General features: G+C 44.0%; 4 protein-coding genes across 4 annotated transcripts; all 4 read right to left on the reverse strand.

Annotated features, from left to right (window-relative positions):
- Positions 1–7,648: 7,648 nt before the first annotated feature.
- Positions 7,649–8,224, reverse strand: LOC141629317 (uncharacterized). The gene has a single exon (XM_074442338.1). It carries the CDS (start codon positions 8,222–8,224, stop codon positions 7,649–7,651), a length of 576 nt encoding a protein of 191 aa, XP_074298439.1.
- Positions 8,225–15,089: 6,865 nt separating this feature from the next.
- Positions 15,090–15,922, reverse strand: LOC141629319 (uncharacterized). Its single transcript, XM_074442339.1, has 2 exons — positions 15,816–15,922; positions 15,090–15,732 (listed from the first exon to the last, which is right to left on the reverse strand). The coding sequence occupies exons 1-2, from the start codon at positions 15,920–15,922 to the stop codon at positions 15,090–15,092; spliced, it is 750 nt and encodes a 249-aa protein (XP_074298440.1).
- A 48-nt stretch (positions 15,923–15,970) lies between these two features.
- LOC141629320 (uncharacterized) lies at positions 15,971–17,725 on the reverse strand. The gene has a single exon (XM_074442340.1). It carries the CDS (start codon positions 17,723–17,725, stop codon positions 15,971–15,973), a length of 1,755 nt encoding a protein of 584 aa, XP_074298441.1.
- Positions 17,726–17,743: 18 nt separating this feature from the next.
- On the reverse strand, positions 17,744–18,340 carry LOC141629321 (uncharacterized). Its single transcript, XM_074442341.1, has one exon. It carries the CDS (start codon positions 18,338–18,340, stop codon positions 17,744–17,746), a length of 597 nt encoding a protein of 198 aa, XP_074298442.1.
- Between the last annotated feature and the right edge of the window lie 1,581 nt (positions 18,341–19,921).

The raw sequence follows: 19,921 nt of genomic DNA on the forward strand, positions 1-19,921 counted from the left end.
ACACCCGGAACAATTGGCGCCGTCTGTGGGGATAGACACTAGAAGCTAGTCACATTCATTCCCAAACAAAAAAAAAAAAAAAACAACAAAAACCCACCCAAAAAGCTAAGATGTCAAAACAACAAGACGCAGTCGTGACCGACGAAACCGCATTCTACCACGATGACACTTTCAACAATTCTGGAGTCGTGCAGCCCTCCACCGGCGGAGTAATCCAACCGGAGTTCGGGATGCCAATAATGCCGGACACGCCGCCGCCCGACCAACCAGTCACCATCATGGGACATGTGGTTGACGTAGCAAACGAAAATGGTCCTGGACCTAATTAGTAATACGCCCGCTCACACCGTCACGCCGACAAGAGCGGCGGAAACCGCCCAGAGACCCGGGGCCCAAAACGTGACTCCGAGAAATTTGAACGAGCACCGGGAGAAGCCGACCCGCCAAGTCGCGGGGAGCCCAAAGTGGGCGTGGTAGACCTAAGTCCTTCCCGCACTCATGGGAGGACAGCGTCCCCCAACACGAACGAGGCTTACCCCAAAGGAACCGAGGAGTCCGACTCGGCGAGTTGGAGAAGAAGTCCGAGTCGAAGAAGAAGTCCTTCCCGCTACGAGGAGAGGAGCCGGATTAGGAATGCGAGGAGCCGATCGGCTGCGTGTCGTTCGACACGTGGTCGACACCCCCTCAACGCCTACGTCCTAGAAGTCCTGGTGCCAACTAAGCTCAAGTTGCCACCCCTATCATACAAAGGAGATAGTGATCCAGCCGACCACGCTGAGGCTTTCGAGTCTTACATGTCGGTATGGGAGCAGCCCGATGAGGTCAGTGCCGAGTCTTCCCAACAACTTTGCATGGGATGGCTCAAAGTTGGTACAAAGGGCTTCCCGACGGCTCGGTATACTACTACGCCGACCTAAGAGACGCCTTTGTAGCCCAAAGACTCTTGCAACAAGAGAAGGGCCGTGGAGACATCGGACCTCCTAACTATCAAACAGGAGGGGGCGAGTCTCTACGAAGCTATGTGAAGAGGTTCGATGGAAAGGTCCAGCAGATTCGAGAAATTAATCCCGAACCGGCGGCCTTGGCGATGAAGGGCCTCCCAAGGGGAGACTTAAAAAATGAGCTCATCAAGTGCGGAGGCTCGAGCTTGGATGCCGCCAGGAGGATGGCCGACCAGGCCATCAAGGTAGAAGACTATCACAAGACATGGGTCGGCCCCGGCCGAGGCCGAGCCCTCCGAAAGAAGAGCCACCGGAGGACAACCGGATGAAAGACGCCGTGACAACAACGGGTCACGGTCCGATGAAAGACGCCGTGAGAATAATAGGTCACGGTCGGACAAGTCTGCCAGGAAACAAGACTCGACAGGCGCCGGGTGGAGTTCGGGCACGTACCACCAGAGGCGGTATAGTGATAAAACCCCTCTCGTCGTATCGGCCCGCCGAGGTCTTCGCCCGAGCAAAAACGAGGGCCGAGGTGGGAGAGACCCCCGGGCCAAAAAGTGACGGTGACACGAGCCAAGATCTCTTGTGAGTACCACGGCCACACCGGCCATCTAACCAACGATCTACGGCATCCGAAGAATGCCATTGAAGAGCTGATCCGGAAGGGGAGCCTCGGCAAGTACGTTGCCAAAGGCCAAAAGACTGACGCCGACAGTTCGGGTAAGAAATCCGTCTTCGAACGGATAGGAGTGATCCATGTTGTCATCGGGGGCAACGAGAACGGAGGGTCCGCTCATGGGCACAAACGGCACCTGAACGAGCTATATCAGGCCATCAACTTTGTGCCCAACACAGCGATCCCTGCTTCCAACATCCCCGATATAACCATTGGAAGGAAGGACTACGAAGGAGTCATCGCTCCTCACAGCGACCCACTTGTAGTCAATTTGGACATATCCAACCACCTAGTCAAGAGGTGCCTGATTGACACAGGCGCATACACGAACATCATGTTCGGGAGTGCTTCCTCGGCCTCGGCCGAAAGTCAAGGACTTGAGCCCCCGCACCAACCCACTATACAGACTTCTGCGGGGCCGGCCTGGTACCACTAGGATCAATCAGACTCCCGGTGACATTCGGCGAAAAGAATGCGGCTAAAAATGTCCTAGCTGAGTTCGTGGTCATTGACGGCTCGTCCGCCTACAACGTTCTCATAGGCCGAGTCACCCTGAGTGAGGCTGACGCAGTGATGTCCATCCGGGCCCTAACACTGATGTATGTCTCGGACCGGGGGGAAGCGCATAAGCTCGTCTCTAAAGACGAGAATGAAGAGGTGGTCAACGTCCAGATAGCCGCCAGAGGATGCAACATGCAATCCCTCAAAGTGGCAAAGAAATCAGAAAAAGGGAAAAGTCTATCCTTACAACAGGAGGACGACCTCATGGATGTAACTAGCGGCTGACTAGGACGGGGTGCCTTTGATAGACCATTAGGACGCTGGTAATCTCGGGAATACTCTATGTAGCGGCGGAGGTGTCCAAAACAGCTGTGGGCACCCCGACGCATGTTTTTACCTAATGAAAAATCGTCCAAGTCTTCCATCAAAATGTTCATTTTCCCCCTAGTCACTAGGAAGCAGCAGACGCCAGCTCACACTGTCATACCGACAAGAGCGGCAGTCTCCACGAAGAAATAGGCGCCGTCGCAGTCACCCCAAGTAGTAGACGCCACGGCAGTCACCCCAAGAGGTTTGACGCCGTCGCAGTCACTCCAAGTGGTAGACGCCACGGCAGTCTCCACGAAGAAATAGGCGCTGTCGCAGTCACCCCAAGTAGTAGACGCCACGGCAGTCACCCCAAGAGGTTTGACGCCGTCGCAGTCACTCCAAGTGGTAGACGCCACGGCAGTCTCCATGAAGAAATAGGCGCCGTCGCAGTCACCCCAAGTAGTAGACGCCACGGCGATCACCCCAAGAGGTTTGACGCCGTCGCATCCTCCAAGTGGTAGACGCCACGGCGATCAATAACAAGAATGATCTTTGGCTCACACTGTCACGCACCGACAAGAGCGGCAATCACCACCAGGAAGCAGACACCTCGATGGTAACGACCAGCGCAGGTGATACTCGCAAAGCGTTCGAAATGCCTCAGAAGCGTTAACGCGATTGAGATACGCACTCTAGACCGCCTCGGCCAAGCCGAGGCGGAAACAAAAGAGACACTCAATTAATAACGTAAGGAGACAACCCAGACGAAGACATAGACGCTAAAGTACAATTGAGACGCTCAAATACTAGCGCAAGGAAAAGAAGTGAGGTAAAAACCTCGGCCAGGCCGGAGGCAGAAGAAACAAACTCTTATTAAAAATGTTCAACGAATTACAAGAAATTACAAGGATAAGCCAAAAGACAAAAGGCTACGGATACCATCTCCCTATGTTCGTTGTTGCTCGCCATCGCAGCGGCGGCGGCGCAGCTTCTTCGATGGGCAACCCGGTAGTTCCCTTAACGGCCTCGGCCACGGCCCTCGGCCTTAGCCTCGGCGGCCTCGGCCCTTGCCCGATCGGCTTCCTCCCTGGCCGCTTTAGCCTTCTCAGCAAGAGCTGCCTTCTCCGCGGCCGCCTCCTTCTCTATCTTCGCCCTCACCGCCTCCTTGGCCTTCTCCGCCACGGCTTTCTCCTTAGCTTCGAGCTTATCGTCAAACAGCTCGTCATATTTGTCCCACGGAAAGGAACCTTCAAGAGGAAAAAGCTCCTCAATTACTTCCCTGGCAAATGCCGTTCGGCGGATCCGGAATCGGAACACATGTCGGGGAGCATTTTGGTTTGGAGCATCTCAATGTCATCCTCCTTTTGCCTGATGATGGCCTCCTTGCTCCGAATCACCTTCCCCTGGATCTGAAATTTGCCCCTAAATTCATTCCTCTGCTGGAGATAAAGGTCGGCATGCCTCTGAACAAGGTCACACTTCTCCAGCAACTTTGCAACTTCGGCCGCAGCAGCCTCGGCCTTGGCTCTCTCAGCAAGAACCTCCTTTTCAGCGTCCTCCCTAAGCTTTCTCTCAGCCAAGAGCGCTTTCTCAACATCTCCCCTAAGCCTTTGCTCATTGAGGAGATCCAGCCTCGCCTTCGCGGCCACCTTCTTAGTGGCATCAAGCTCAAGAGCGGACTGAGCCACGGCTTTCTCTTGCTCTATAATGCGAGCACCGGCCAGCTCGTTCCACCTCGCCAGCTCCTCGACCAACCTCGCACCTCCCGCCACGAGCCGGGAGGGGGAAACCTTCTGGGATGAAGAGTCAGCAGTGACGTTTCGATCACTAGTCTGCGGTCGGGAAAGGGAAACTTTCTGGGATGAAAAGCCAATGGCGACGTTATGATCACCAGCCTGCGCGGGTTTCTCTTCCACTTGCTGCTCAATAAGAGCGGCGACTGACAGTGGCTGATCTACAAAATTTAAAGAAAGCATCAGTATCAACATACATCGACATGCCGAAGAGCCAGTCATCGGCAGCGGCTGATGAACCAGCTAAATCAGAGCCACCGGATAGACCAGTACCGTGCTTGGCCTTCTTGGCCGAAGGGCGCATCTCCTCGTCAGCAGCAGAAGCAACGGCAGCGGTAAAAGCTGTCTGCTTTCTCTTACGGACAAGGGGAGACCCCTCCTCCTCGTCAGAGTCATCCCCATTAGAGATGTAAACGATCTCCACCGTCTCCTTCTGAACAGGGGGGATGGAAGGCGGAGCCGATGTCGACGCCATCACCGCCGAAGGTTTTGTTTTTCGCGTATGGCGCGGCATGTTACTAACAACCTTCGCCTGGGCCTCCACCGCATTCAAACTTTTCAGCCGCTGGTCCATAAGATCATTCGGCGACGTCCTACGGTCATGGGTCAGAGCCTTGGGATGCAAGTTAGCAACGATTTTGTCTTTGTGCAGCCCCATTCTCCGGAGGATATCCTCAGACAAGTCTCGTCCAAAGTGGTCTGCGAAAAAAATAAAAGCAAGAATTAAGTAGAAGAAATAAATCGAAGTTCGAAAAACAGGAACATTAAGAGCGGTGATGGGCCTCACACCGACCCCACTCACCCTGTGCTAGGGCCGGTATGAGGCCGACATGACAGAGCGGCTCATCCTGAAGAATGATCTGCGTTGGGGGAATCCACTTTTTCGACACCCCACCCTTGTCCGCCTCAAAAAGCCTCATCGCCAGCTTCTCATCCTCTTTAAGAAGGACCTTGTTGGCATCCATCTTGAGCTTCTTCCGGCTGACCCATCTGTCATGCTCCGCCCTAGTCTCACACCGCAAATTCACTTGGTGCTGAAAGGAGAGGGGCAGCGGATAGTCATCCGGCACCTTAACATACACCCACCGATCTCTCCAGTCTTTGCAAGAAGTAAGTTTGTCAACAGAAACATAACCTTTCTCCGTGTGCAAACTATACCAACCGACGCGGCCAGCGATTGACGGCTGGAGATAATGAAGCCGGCGGAATAAATTCACCGTCGGGGCCTCCCCCTTGAAGAGACAAAGCCACACAAAGCCGACTATCGTCCTCATGGCCAACGGATGCAGTTGGGCCACAGCGACGTTCATAGCTTTAATGATGGCCATGACGTACTCATTCAGCGGAAACCGGAGCCCGAACTCCAAGTGTCGCATGTATACGCCGGTATGGCCCGGCGGAGGGCAACAGACGGCCTGACCCTCCTCAGGGATAACAATCTTGTACCCCCTGCCGAAAAAGAAATGGCCCTCGAAAAATTTCTCACCGTAACAATCGCGCCGACTTATGGGTCTAAGTTCGGTCAACGCGTACCTTGCAGACGTCACCATGATCCATAACGTACTGCCTCACCTCTTTGGGACGAGCCTCTTCAGCATCATCACCAAAATCGTCTGCGTCATCATCAACATCAGAGTCATCCTCCCATTCCTCCAAAATTCGAGGATCGACTTCAGGAGAAGGAGACACAGGGCCCCCGTGCCTTATCAGGAGGGCGTCCAACTTCCCCTCCTCATCAAGACGCGACGGGGAACCCCCCGGCGCCGGCTTACTAGGACCGGCATCAGCAGAAGACATGTTTACCATAAAGACTTACAAAATTAAGAAATGGGAAAGTTTGTTTGTTTACCTTAAAGAAAACACTCGCCGGAGTAACAACTCTGAGAATTAGAAGACAAAGAAAACCCTTGAAAGTTTAGAGGAAAATTTTGGAGAATGAAATTGGTGGCCAATTTCACAGGATAACTGTCCTATTTATAGGGAAAAGCCCATAAAGAAGGACCAATCAGCGAACAGCCCATGAGGCGTCAACCAATCAGCATGCGGACACGTGTCGGGCATGCAATTACGGAATGTCAATCGTTGCAACAGTTAGACGTCAATCAATGCAACAGTAACCAAGCGTCTTCAACACGCCTATTCATATCTCCTCGCCTATTCACCTTCCTCAAACAAATTCCCAAGCATCTGTTCTCCGCCGGCCACATGGTCAACCAAGTTAGGTAGCGCCGGCCGGGGGCAATCAAAAACAACTGGCACACTCAATCCTGGTCTCGGCCAGCGTCACTTTCTTTTCCACATCGGATGCCCTTTACACATCCATGTGGAGGGGGGATATGGTACGGCCTAAGAAAGACCAGGCCGACGTAAAAGAGGCCGCCGCAGAAGAAGCCGATGCAGAAGTTTTCTGCAAAATACTTGCGCAGAATATACGCTCAAGCATACATCGGAGCCCATACCACGGCATAGACTACGCTGGGGCAAATTGATGGGGCATATTCTGCACCGCTGACCAAGTCAACATATTGAGCAAGGTCAAAGATATCCACAGCAAGTCAACGACTTAGATAGCCCAGCCGATGCGACCCATCGGCCGGTCGGCTGGGTCTCGGCATGACAACCGCCAGTAGGGACACATACCGCGTACTCATATCCAAGACCCCTCGGCCACGAGTCAACAGGGCCCGCCGGCCTGCCATAGAAACCTCGGCCGAGGGGTAGATCAGTCTTTCCACCTGCTAGCCACTTGGCCACTTGGCCACTACGTGACAAAAGGTGAAAGCCTATAAATACTCCTCAACCTTCATTGAGGAAAGGATCCAACAAATACACAACTAAACCTAAATACACTATTCATCTGGTAATATCTTCCTTATCTCTCTACAATATACATTCAGCCAAGTAACAACTTATCCTTTAAGTTTACTGACTTGAGCGTCGGAGTGAGTACGCTTGGCACAAAGCCAAGCCCTCAGTTCGTTCATTGTTGCAGGAGAGGCCGAGAGGAACGATTAAGACCAAAGGAGAATCCCGCTCAAGACATCATTCAACAAGCCACGGGTGGTAACTATACTTGCTCTGGAATTACACCCGGAACAATTACAGAAAGTACAAGTCTTTAATCTGTGACATTCTTCAATTGTATGCCCAGCTTTCTCACAGTGAGTACAGAACTTATACTCAACATCAAAATCTTCCTTGGGACGCTTATTTGCAGTACCAGCTTCATGGGCCTTGGAGTTGAATCTCTTCTTGGAAGCAAAAGCAGCTTGCTCAACAGAAACTTCAGCAGCTTGATCATTGATATGCTTCTGCCTCTCAACCTTCTGTAACAACCCCAAAGCTTTATTGATGGGTGGTAATGGTTCCATGGTCAGAAGATTAGTCTGAGCATGCTCATAACCAGAAGTCAGTCCCATCAATAACTACAGCATCTTGGATTGAGTCTCTCTATCAACCAGACGTTTTAACATTTGACAAGAGCACTGATTCATGGCACCACAAGTACAAGACGATATGGGATCAAGGTGATCCAAATTCTCCCAGATATTCTTTAACTTGCCATAATATTCAACAAGAGGAGAATTATCTTGAGTAATTCGACCAAGATCCTTCTTAAGCTCATAAACTTCAAGGATATTTGGCTGTCCAAACCTCTCAACAATATCAGTCCACAGAGATTTTGAAGAAACAACAAACTGTAGATTCTCACGAAGACTAGGAATAATGGAATTAAGAATCCATCGTTTAACCAAAAGATCACGTCTGATCCATTGGTTATACTTTCTGTCAGTAGTAGCAGGAAGAGAACATTCTCCAGAAAGAAACCCGCTTTTGTTCTTGGATAGCAGAGCAGCAACAACTTCACGTTGCCATTGCAAGAAGCTGGTGCCATCGAACAAGAAAGAGGACAAAACCAGACTTGGCTGATCAGTAGGAGAAAGAAACAAGGGATCATCGAAAGGAGAATAAAGAGATGAAGTGTCTGATGAATCTGACATTGTTGTAAATGTTTAAGAAATGTAAGAAAAAGATTAAAGATGTGTATGTTTGTTAATGGCGGAAGCGTAAGATCGTAACAATGGCGGATGATACCATATGAAACTACTCTCAGAAATGAAGTAATAAAGAGAATATGAGTGAAAAATTATATTTCATTAAGTTGTGTCATTACAATGATTCTGATTTGCTTATATAGTAGTTGAGGTCGGTTTGTATAACTTCCTCTAACTAATTCTAACTAATTCCCTTAATACATGGAAAGTTAGTTGATTGTTAGTTAATTCTAACTAACTGACTATGCTCATAATATTTACTATTATTTACTATACACATTATTTCATAAACAGAAACACTTAAATAAGGACAATAATTCATGAAATGTGAAAGGTAAAAGTAAGTATATCAAACCTTTTCTCTGTTTCTCCAAATAGTAGGTTGCTTTCCTTTTTTTCCTGAAAGAGCAAAGAGTGGTTATAAATCTTATTGACCAGGTAAATTTTATATAAGATATAACTTGGATTTTTTTCTAGAAGTTTTTGGTAGAAATAATTGTGTCAGGCATGGTGTGATATAAGCACATTTGGATGGTTAGGCTATTTTTTTTTTTTTTTTTTTTTTTTTTTTGATTAGGTAAGAAAACTAGGTTGATCCTCTAGGGTAGGACCAACCTATTTCATCCTTTCGAATGAGGGAGGTAAGTTGAAGTCACCAGCTATCAAACCAGCTCGAAAGAGTTGGACATAAATGTCCAACAGAAGCCATGAAGTCAGCAACCTTGTTGGCTTAACGAAAGCAATGTTTAATTATCACTTCATCGAAAAAATGAAGGTCTAATTTCACATCCTTGATAATACTAGAAATTTCCCACGGAATTTGCCAAGTACCTCGAATCGAGTTAATAACACATAAGTTATCGCCCTCCACAATTAACTTTGAGATTCTTAAGTATTTAGCTCCTAAAATACCTTCTTTTAAAGCAAGTGCTTCCGCAACAAGGATACTATTGGATCCGTACTTTTTTGCTCCCAACAAAATGACTTTACCATTGTGATCTCTTATAGAATATCCTAAAGCAGCTTTATTACCTTCTATTCTCGATCCGTCAAAATTTAGCTTTAGAAAACCGTTTGTAGGTTTTTCCCACCAAATCCCTTCCTTACTAGAATTGTTTCTAGCTGACTGTTCTACCTCGGGATTGTTGAGATCCTTAAATCTAGTCACATTCCATGTCTTAGTGCTATTATTACATAAAGTAATAAGTTTGCTGATACTTAAATTAACATTATTAAAGATAATATCATTTCTATGGAACCATGCATTCCACCAAATAAAAATAATCTTTATAAAGTCATCTTTTGGAATTAAATCCTTGAGATAATTAAGTTTCGTTAGAAAACTTTGACTTGTAATAGTATCATAATTTGACAAAAACTCGTTGAAACTAATAATGTTCAGGTCTTGGATGACAGACCCAATCAAGGGACATTCGTAAAAGAAATGATCTTTGTTTTCAATAGGATTGTTGCACAGAACACAATGAGGTGGGACATCAATATGACTCTTGAGAAGTCTACTTTTCGATGGAAGGCCGTCAACACAGGCTTTCCAAAGAAAAAATTTCAATTTAGGAGGAATATTCAATTTCCAAATCCACTGAAATTCACATTTGACAAGAGCTTGATCGAACAAACCTTGCGCTAACCAAGTTGCTGTTTTGGTAGAGAAATTTCCATCTACGGACAATCCCCAAATAAGGGTATCTGGAATATCATTATGTGGCACTGGAATGTTAGTAATCTGATTAACAATATCGTTATTCACTAAACTGGATAATTTACAAACATGCCATTGCTTGTCTGAGGTTATGAAATCTTTAACCAAAAGATTAAGATCGCGGTTACTATCATCATCAACCATACTGCTTGTAAGTGGGTGTGAGAAAACCCAATTATCAGACCAAAACTTAATGTTGCTACCATTACCTACCTGCCATCTCAGTCCTTTTCTAAATAGAGTCGGAAGACTCATTAGTTTACGCCATTACCAAGAAGAGGCCAAATTAGGCTTATGATCAAAGAGTGAACAATTTCTCAAGTATTTTTTAGATACCACTTTGACCCAAATACTTTCCTTATCCATAAGAATTTTCCATAAAAGTTTCATTTGAAGAGCTTTATTAGCTGCTTCAGAAAATTTAATTCCTAAACCACCAACCGACTTTGGTAAACAAACTTTATGCCAACCAACCAAATTAGGAGAACGTTGGGAAGGATTCTTATTCCAAAGAAAGTCTCTATTAATTTTATCTAATCTATTATGGATCGATGAAGGGAGGAGAAAGCTTTGCATCTGAAAAGTTCCTTTCGCGGCTAAATTAACATTGACAAGAACTAGTCTACCTGCTTGAGATAGAGAATTCGCTTTCCATTTCGATAATTGAGTGCAAGAAGATTGAATAATGTTCTCGAAAGTATTTTTAATCACTTTGCTATCAATTATAGGACATCCTAAATACTTACCCAAATGAGCTTCCTCGTTCATATGGACAATGCCTCTAAATGATTCACGAAGAGAACGCTCAATATTTCTAGTGCATTGAAAAGTGGATTTGTCAAAATTAACAAATTGTCCGGAAATTGTGCAAAATTTATCTAAAATAGACTTAATAGTTCTACAACTCTGGTTAGAGGCTTTAGCGAAAATGATAGTGTCATCCGCAAAAGTGAGAAACGGAATTTTCTCCATCCTGGATCCAATTCTAACACCAATATCACTAGAGCTAACATCACTATTATTTTGTAGAGATCTTGCTAAAATCTCGGCGCACATAATAAATATGTATGGTGAAAGTGGGTCTCCTTGTCGAATACCTCGAGTGGGTCTAAAAACGTCTCCCGGTGTTCCATTTACTAACACTGAGTAAGAAACAGTGTTTATACATGCCATAATCCATGAAATCCACTTAGCATTAAAACCCATTTGTTTAAAAGTTTCCTCGATAAAATTTCACTTTCGACATATCAAGTTTGATTGCAATCCAACCTCCTTTTCCCTTTTTACGTTTAAACGAGTTGAAAATCTCGTGTGCTAAAAGAATATTATCTTGAATGAATCAATTAGATGTAAAAGCACCTTGAAACGGGTGTATAATCTTATGCAAGACATTTCGAAGACGATTAGCCAAGATTTTTGCAATAATTTTATAAATTGTTGAACAAAGACTAATCGGGTGAAAATGGTTTGCTGTTTGAGGATTTTCAATTTTAGGAATCAATGCTATGAAAGTATGATTTATTTCTTTTAGTAATTTCTCAGAATGGAAAAATGCTAAAACTGCATTAGTGACAGAATTTCCTACAATATCCCAACTATTTTTGAAAAAACTCTGCAGAAATCCATCGGGACCTGGACATTTATCGCCACTAAACTAAACACGGTTTGTTTAACCTCTTCCCTACTAATATTACCTGTAAGAAATCTGTTATCTTAAATGCCGTAATTAAACCACAAATAGACTTAAAATCCTCATTCTTGTCAAAATTACAAAGTTGATTTTTCGCAAACCTAAGTTTAAACTCCTCGGATATTTCTTGCTTAATAAGGTTTTGATCAATAATACAAGCACCATTCTTATTTATAAACTGTTTAATACCATTTCTACTACGTCTAATCGTGGCATGAGTTTGAAAAAACTTGGTATTATTATCTCCAAAATTAGCTTTGTTTATACGAGCTTTTTGTTGCCAGTAAACACGTTTATAGTCAAGGAGTGCATCACGCTTTTTCAACCATCTCACTTGTGCGACTTCTAAATTGGTAATATGAGAAGTGCCTAGTTGATTTTGAATATTTTCTAATTTTTTTTCAGCAATTGAAAGTTGTCTAAAAATATTTCCAAAAGTAGACTGCTTCCATTTCTTAGCCTTTTGTTTTAGCAATTTGCATTTTTGGGAGAGACAGAACATATAAGATCCTTGAAACTGATATTGCCAACAACTTTTGACAAGTTTACCGAAATCATTCCGGAGGGTCCACATGAGTTCGAATCGAAAAGGAGGGGCTTTCTTATGAACTTGGTCATGGAACTTCACTGAGATAGGACAATGGTCGGAACTAGTGAAAGCATGATGCACAAACTGCAAGTTCGGATATCTACTAATCCAATTAGGGGACGCTAAGGCTCTATCAAGTATTTCAAAAATATTATCAGAACCACTTTTCTTTTTTCTCCAAGTAAAAAAATTACCGGAAAAAGGGAGATCTATACAATTTGTATTACTTAAAAATTTAGTTAATCTCATACAACGCGCATTCGTTACCGTTGCACCCCCTTCTTTTTCACTAGGACTCTTAATCTCGTTAAGATCTCCTAGTAATAAAAAAGGTAAATCAAGATTAAGGACAAAATTCTGCAATTCATTCCAAAATTCCGACTTTTCAGACGGTTGAGCCGGAGCATAAACAAAAATAAGGCAAAAAAACAAAATTCTTCGTTAAGTCGCACACTTCAGAAGTAATGAATCTTTTCGACTTAAAAGTGACATTTAAAGAAAAAGTCATGGAAAAAGACTCTTTCCAAAATAACCAAATACCACCGGATAATCCAGCGCTAGGAATAAAATCGGAATTATTAAACCCATAGTTAGCTATAAGAAAAGGCTCGGGCTTAGAACTTGATTTAGTGTCACATATTGCTAGGATTTTAATTCCATTTGACGAGCAAAAGAAATTAAGTTCTTCGGCAAAATTCTTTCTTTTGGTACCCCTAACATTCCAAAAGGCAATATTCATGGAAAAAACTTTGAGGTGAAATGACGCATAGGTGGCTTAATAACATTGCAGAAAGCTAAACGCAACCATACGCAGCTACATGTGCGATGGATTGTAAGAATAGTAAAACAAGATCTGAAAGTATAAACGTTTCTAAAAGAGACGACAAGGCCCCAGTAAAGCTTAGGATCAACGAAGCTAAACCAACAAGCAAAAAAAATTTGATTGTCATGAATTGCTAAAGATGGCCAACAAAAATACAGATGTTTATCAAAAAGATAAATGTCACATTGAGACAAAGCTCTATTAGCAAACATCAAAAGATGTTCCAAATAAATGTTACTCCAAAGGATGTTCCGAATAAAAGTTACTCCAAAGGCCATGAAACGATCCAAAAGCTTAGTAACAGAACTCCAAATCGGTACAACAATACAAGTCGCTGTGAAATCGTCAAAACGGAAAAGTGTTTGAGCACTGATCAAAATCTCAGGAGAAACCTCGGAGCTAATGAAAGTTAGGAGAGAACAAAAACAAGCTACAAGTAGAGTACAACACCAGGCTAAACATAGCTTAGCAAAACTGAGATGGATTGGGTACACAGAAACGTTACTGGTAAGATTCCAAAGGTAACAGTCGGAGAAGCTAACCAAAGAAATCATAAAAACCATCAAAACTAGCCCTGATACAAATTTATTGCATACCACAAACAAAACGGTATGCCAAAATAGTTCTAAAAATAGTCTGGACAGGTATTTAACATAATTACTCTTAAGAAAAGCTGGAGGACTGATTGCTTGGAGAGGTTTCCCTGGCTAAATAGGAAAGCAACCAAGTGTCCATTAAGAAAGAAAGGGATAGATCAAACCAAAAGACTGAAAGATAGTTGAAAATAATCGCACAAGACGGTAAAATTGGAGAAAACTGATTTACCCCAATAGAAATGTGGTCATAGGTTATGATTTAGTTTGTGTGGCTTTGCTTTTTTTGTGGGAAACGTGTTTGTTGGGCCACTATGCAAGCTACTGTTTCTAGTTAAGGTTTCAGGGGATCCTGTTTGATATTACTTGTGTAGTATAAACTGGGTATTGCCATGGTTTGTTTGTTGTTCGATCGGTTCGGAATCGTTACTTCCTTTGTTCATCTAAATCTTGTGGAAATTAGTCTATTGTTTTGGCGTATTTGTTATGCATTCAAAATAAGGGACTTCATAAAAATTGCGCAATGCGTACACGCGCCACCATCCTAAGATGACTTAAGTGTACCTGATTTAATTGGTGTTGAGTAGTCGCACAAGGCGCATATTTTCTTATGCCCAAAATTATCATTTAATCCCAAAAAAACTAAACCGTCTCTATGTAGGAAACTTGAACTAAATTTAGCCCCCTCCCTGAATTGGGCAGTCAATTAGCTGTTCATTCCTGGGTTTTGTGACTAAGTTGCTGCAAACAATTTCTAAAGAGAGCGTTAATTATTTATCAGGTGTGTAATATTCTTTCTGCCAACCTGATAAGATGGATCAGTTGCCTAGGCTCTATCATTGCTGTGCCTTTTGCTTGTGCTGCAAACAATTTCTAAGCAAGTTGGTTGGGTCTGTTTATATTTTTGCACACTTTTAAAAATCAGCTGGTTCATTAACTACACCGAACAGCCCAAATCCCGACCTCAAGCAGCCCGATCTGATATGTGGAATGACACAAACACTATCATGGTATCATGGTGCTGGTTCACTTGGCAATAACCGGTACTACGGTTATGTTCATTGGATAATTCAAAATATTAGCTCAACCGGTTCTGTTTGATTACAATACTAATTGAAACTGCAGTCAAAATGGATATACTACCTATACCTTCATAGCTGCACCGAAACTCTGGCTAAAACAAGTTCGGGCCAGTAGCGTTTGTGTAGTTCAAAATAGTCAGCCTGGCCATACCTGCGAAAGTGCCTATCACTTATCTGGGATGCCCTGCGAAGCACGCATTTACACATTATTAGGATTCATTTTGTTGGCTGAGCTAATCCTGAATGGAGTTACAATGCTTATTTGTTTGGACAAACTGCTAAGTTCAAATGGCAAGTAAGCTAACCTGTGCTTGTTAAATGATGCCTGCAAGCCTCAGCACCTCGTATGAAATAATATTTTTGGCTGAGTGTTGTGGCGCATCTTCAGGTGGTGGGGCTGTAACCACGATCACTTTTTCGGCCTTCCTTGCACGTGATAGTGCAACGTAGAGCTGTCCTGGGGAGAAGCAAGGCCTAGGCAAGTAAATAGCGACCTGGTCTAGCGTTTGCCCTTGAGATTTGTTGATAGTCATAGCAAAACTCAGCTTGATAGGGAATTGTTTCCTCTGAAATTGAAATGGGTAGTTTGCAGAAGAAGGTGGTCGTAAATTAATACGGGGTATAAAAACGTGTTCGCCGGCATGGTGACCATTTATTATAACACAGCCTATTAAGTTAGGGCTAAAGGTTTTGCAAATCAGTTGAGTGCCATTACACAACCCAGAGGCAGGCATCAGATTTCTCAGTAAGATCACTGGACTATTAACCTTCAAGACAAGTTCATGTGGGCTCATCCCACCTGGACAGAGTTTGTTTATAAATTCAGTTGGATAGATATTGCACTTGTCAACCAGCACAGTGTCATAGCTTTTGTATGTTGTAGCCGAACCTGGGAACCGGTCTATTAAGGCTTTGTTTATTTCGTCCACATCTTCATTCATGGGAGTGAATATAGCTCTAGTTGTAAAGACATCTAGATTGAAGCTCTCTAGATCATTTTTTGGAAAAGTAAGATCTGTAATTGTGGTAATCGGACTGACGTTTCATCATCTTGAACCTGGACTATTCCTGGAGGTAACTGCACATATTCGTTTTCCTCAGTTTGAAGCTCACCATTCCCTAGAGCTAGTAAGAATGCTGCGAACATTGGGTCTTGCCTGGCTCGAATGTTCTCAGATAGCCTAAATCTGGTAAGCTATGGCCATAGCTTTGAAGACACCAAACTGTAATCAACAACTTCCCTGTTGGTTTTTTGAGGGACAACCGGGAGGATCTGGCGGAAATCACCGCCGAACACTATAAGCTTGCCCCCAAATATAAGGCTAGGGTCACATAAATCACGGAGCAGAATATCCAAGGCTTCGACATTTTCATTTCTAGTCATAGACGCCTCATCCCAAATTAACAAGGCAGCCTCCTGTATAAGGGAAGCTAGGCTACCTTGTTTTGGGACATCACAGAATAGTGAGACATCCAAGTCAAGCGGTAACTTGAACCGTGAATGGGTTGTTCGGCCGGAAGGTATATTAGCCGCTGCAATTCCAGAAGTAGCCGTGGGCAACACGATTTTACCCATTAATCTAACTTCGGCATATAGTGCATTGTATAAGTATGTTTTCCCACTTCCACCGGGCCCGTCAACAAAAAAAGCTCCTGGCTTACCACTTGTGACGTGGCTCATAATTGTGTCAAAGGCATGTTGCTGGCCTGCGTTAAGAGAACTAATGCAGGCAATGCATTCAGGTGGGATTGGAGCATCCAGGGCATCTGCTATATCCCTTGTACGTTGCAACTCGCTTTCTAAGGGCACTGATAAATGATCTAGGCCAAAAGCCTTCATAGTTCTACCCATTGCCTCAATGACCCGTTCAACTAACCGATATGTAAGTTGTTGAACCTTGGAAACATCAGTGGGGTGCTTGTGCTTGAAATCGTCGGATAGGGCAGGGTAGAATTTTGCCCACAGACTACTTGGGTCCTTAGGTTGGCAAAAAATAAGGCAAGTTGCAAACAGCTGTCTCAAGGAAAATGGCATCTGAATAGCCACTACCTCATCCAAACACATTTCAACTGTGTTGTCTGCCTCTAATAATCGTGGCTTCAATGCAGCCTCTTGGAATGTGGCACATTTTATACCATCGACTGTGCACAAGTCTTCAAAAGATTTGGGGCCACGGACATTTAACAATAGCATCCTCAAGAAATAACGTTCACCTTCGGAAGGTGCTACAAACACAAGTCTTCCTATCACCACTAACTTTGTCTTTCGCTTGAACCAAACTCTTTCTTTAGCATCCCACCTGTAATATTCTGGGAATTCACCATATAAATACTTTGGTATTTTGTGTTTGGTATCATTGTTATATATTTCAAAATATGCTGTCAAAGGTGTCCTGGCTCTTTTCTCATTTGCAAGTACAGATTCCAAATGTTCATGTAGACGCATCTGTATACTCTGCATGTTTGCCAGGTGAATTTGAAGTGCCATAACTGGTGGGTGCATTTCATAGAGATCAAAACCATATATACGCCACATTGCTTCACATGGAGAGACCCATCTTCCTGATTGAAATCGTTCAATCTCGTCAATTACTTGCGGACCATCTGTTGGTGTGACATTAAAGGAGACCTTGTCATGACCTTTGTACACGTACTTGTACAAATACTTGACTGCTTGAATGGTTGAGCAAACTTCAACGTTTAGGTGGCAGTCAAATAAAGTCATTAAGTATGGATTGTACGGTATAACCCAACGGTTATCTTGCTCGTGGTTGCGAATTGTGACAATGTCGCCTGTGTTGCGGCGTCTATATTCTGGGTACCCATCTGAATTGTTTGTAGTCTCTGGTGTAAACTGTTTAGGATATCCATATTTGCAATGTCCTTTAGTTTTCTTGTGATGCATACATGAACAGTCCGGGTTTAGCTTCCCACACGGTCCATGCATCATGTGCTTTAGGACCGATGCTCAGAGTGCTGCATTCTGGGTTGGAGGTATCTCAGCAAACACAAACTTGTCGAAGTCAGCTGGACAATTAATCTTGTACGTCGTTTTGAGTATTATTAAGAAATGTGCATGTGGTAACCCCCTTTTCTGGAACTCTACAACATAGATCAGAGCCGCAACTTCTCCAAAAATCTTTTCCTCCATGACCTTTTTTTTAAGAGCCACCAATTTGGCCCTGAAGACCCTGGCAACAACGTCTGGCCTATTTTGAGCCTCCTCACCAGCAGCTAGCTCTCTCTTAATTTCAGGCCAATTAGCATTACAAGTCATGGTAACAAACAAGTCCGGCTTCCCAAATCGTTGCACCAGAGTCATTGAGTTTAGGTACCGTTTCCTCATGTCTCTAGGGCCCCCAATATAATTTTCTGGGAGCACTATTCTCCGACCAACATTAGCTGCTGAACTTTCTCCAGATTCAACGGTGTCCAACAGTCCTTGATATAATTCTGCCCTAATGGTATCCTGATTGTTCCTGTAAAAATCTAGGCGGGTGTTTTCAAGGTTTACGTACATGTCCACCACATATTGTTGAAGACATCGGCCACCTCGCAATACCATATTTCCAGGGCGGATTTGAAATCTGTAGCACTAGTATTCCCGGAAAGAAATGTTCCTTTCGCCTGATGCTCGGTGCTGAATATTGCCTGTAGTTATGTTGGGTTTCCCATGTCAAACACATGTGGGACACTAATTTGACAGTCAGATACAACCAGTAATACAAAATATGGGACAGTACTTGGGTGCTGAATCTGTTTTCATTATGCAAATCTCTGTCAGTTTACAGATTCATACAAACACCATAGTTTCAAAGGACATGACAGGTAATACAATAGGTTTAAAGAGTTTGTAATTTAGGCGTTAGTTGCATGAGGAAGTTTGTTCTAACACTACGGCCCTGACCAACGTGTTTCAACATGACTTTGTTGGCCTCCAAACTTGTTTCCTATCTCAATTTGTCTACGTACCTACCTTGGTTGTTAGGTTACTTTTAAATTGATTTAGGCGCTCTGAATGTGCGAGTACTAAACAGTGTTGAAATGTGCAGGTAAGATAAGAGCTCCAGGTTAAAGTACTTACGGTTTGACTCTTCGTCTAAGAGGCTTTCTGCATCAATGAATTCAGAGGTTAGCCGTGTTGTTGCAGCAATCGACATAGTGACACCTGCTTCGACTTTCCTAATTCCTTGATGCCAGCCGCTTTCACCATAGAGGAACAACAGTGGGTACTACAGTGGGTCATAGCAACCATAGTAATGCATGATGCGGTGATATTTGTCGGACCTGCCAGTAACCGTGATATGTGGCCCGCTTGTATCACCAACAGCTGTGCTCTTAGACCAAATTATTGCCACCTCATCCGACGTAGGTGCATTGAACACCCGTTGATCGTTCCGAGAGTTTTTGTTTATTACAATTCGTGTGTCTTCTTGGATTTCTGATTCTCGTAGGGTCCGGAAGAATCTGGCGTAAGGATTAGAATCTGTTATTTGCATAAGGATGTCAACTACATCCCGCCTCAGTTCTGGGAAACATCCCGCTCTGCGGTCCGCTTCATACTGGCCAACATAGAAATACAGTTGTAAGTACCTTGGCCCTTGGCTGGTTGGGAGTAAGTCGGGTACATGGTGGTAGATTTGCCCATGGAGTTTGAAGACGTAAATTCCTTTAAGGGTTTGAGCGTCAACAGTTCCTCCTATATAGCTATATGCAAAGACGCTGTTGTACGCCCTCGAATACTTTTGGAAATGAATACCAATCTCGTCTTTGGAAGTGTACAAGTATGTTAGTTGTGGTGGGAAAGTGTTAGCTGGCAGAACCACTGAGCCATCGCCACAGCAAAATGTCCGGGACTCGTATTTCATTTTTTTGGCGCCACATTTCTGACAGCTATCTGTAGGCGGTAACAGCAACGGGCCTGCTGGTAGTACTGCGCTGTTGGACGCTGCTGGGATCCCTTAAATAGGAAGTGAGGAACTTGATTACTTTCGGTTAGTAGAACACGTTTTGTATTTTGCACTATGTATTAAGGACTTAAGGTAGTATTATGAATAAGTATAAATTACTTTTCTTGCGGCGTGATTTAGGCTTGCTGCGTTTCTTTTTCTTGGCAGGCTCACCGGACCCGGGATTGTCCCTACAT

This window comes from Silene latifolia, chromosome Y, assembly GCF_048544455.1.
Source record: "Silene latifolia isolate original U9 population chromosome Y, ASM4854445v1, whole genome shotgun sequence".
Lineage (NCBI taxonomy): Eukaryota > Viridiplantae > Streptophyta > Magnoliopsida > Caryophyllales > Caryophyllaceae > Silene > Silene latifolia.

Bases quoted from the DNA above. Each gene is read 5' to 3' on its own strand.
- LOC141629321 (XM_074442341.1), bottom strand. From the start codon at position 18,340: ATGGTATTGCGAGGTGGCCGATGTCTTCAACAATATGTGGTGGACATG.
- LOC141629319 (XM_074442339.1), bottom strand. From the start codon at position 15,922: ATGTTCGCAGCATTCTTACTAGCTCTAGGGAATGGTGAGCTTCAAACT. The intron at 15,733-15,815 runs GTCAGTCCGATT...CTTTACAACTAG, and splicing joins CAGGTTCAAGATGATGAAAC to AGCTATATTCACTCCCATGA.
- LOC141629320 (XM_074442340.1), bottom strand. From the start codon at position 17,725: ATGATGCATGGACCGTGTGGGAAGCTAAACCCGGACTGTTCATGTATG.
- LOC141629317 (XM_074442338.1), bottom strand. From the start codon at position 8,224: ATGTCAGATTCATCAGACACTTCATCTCTTTATTCTCCTTTCGATGAT.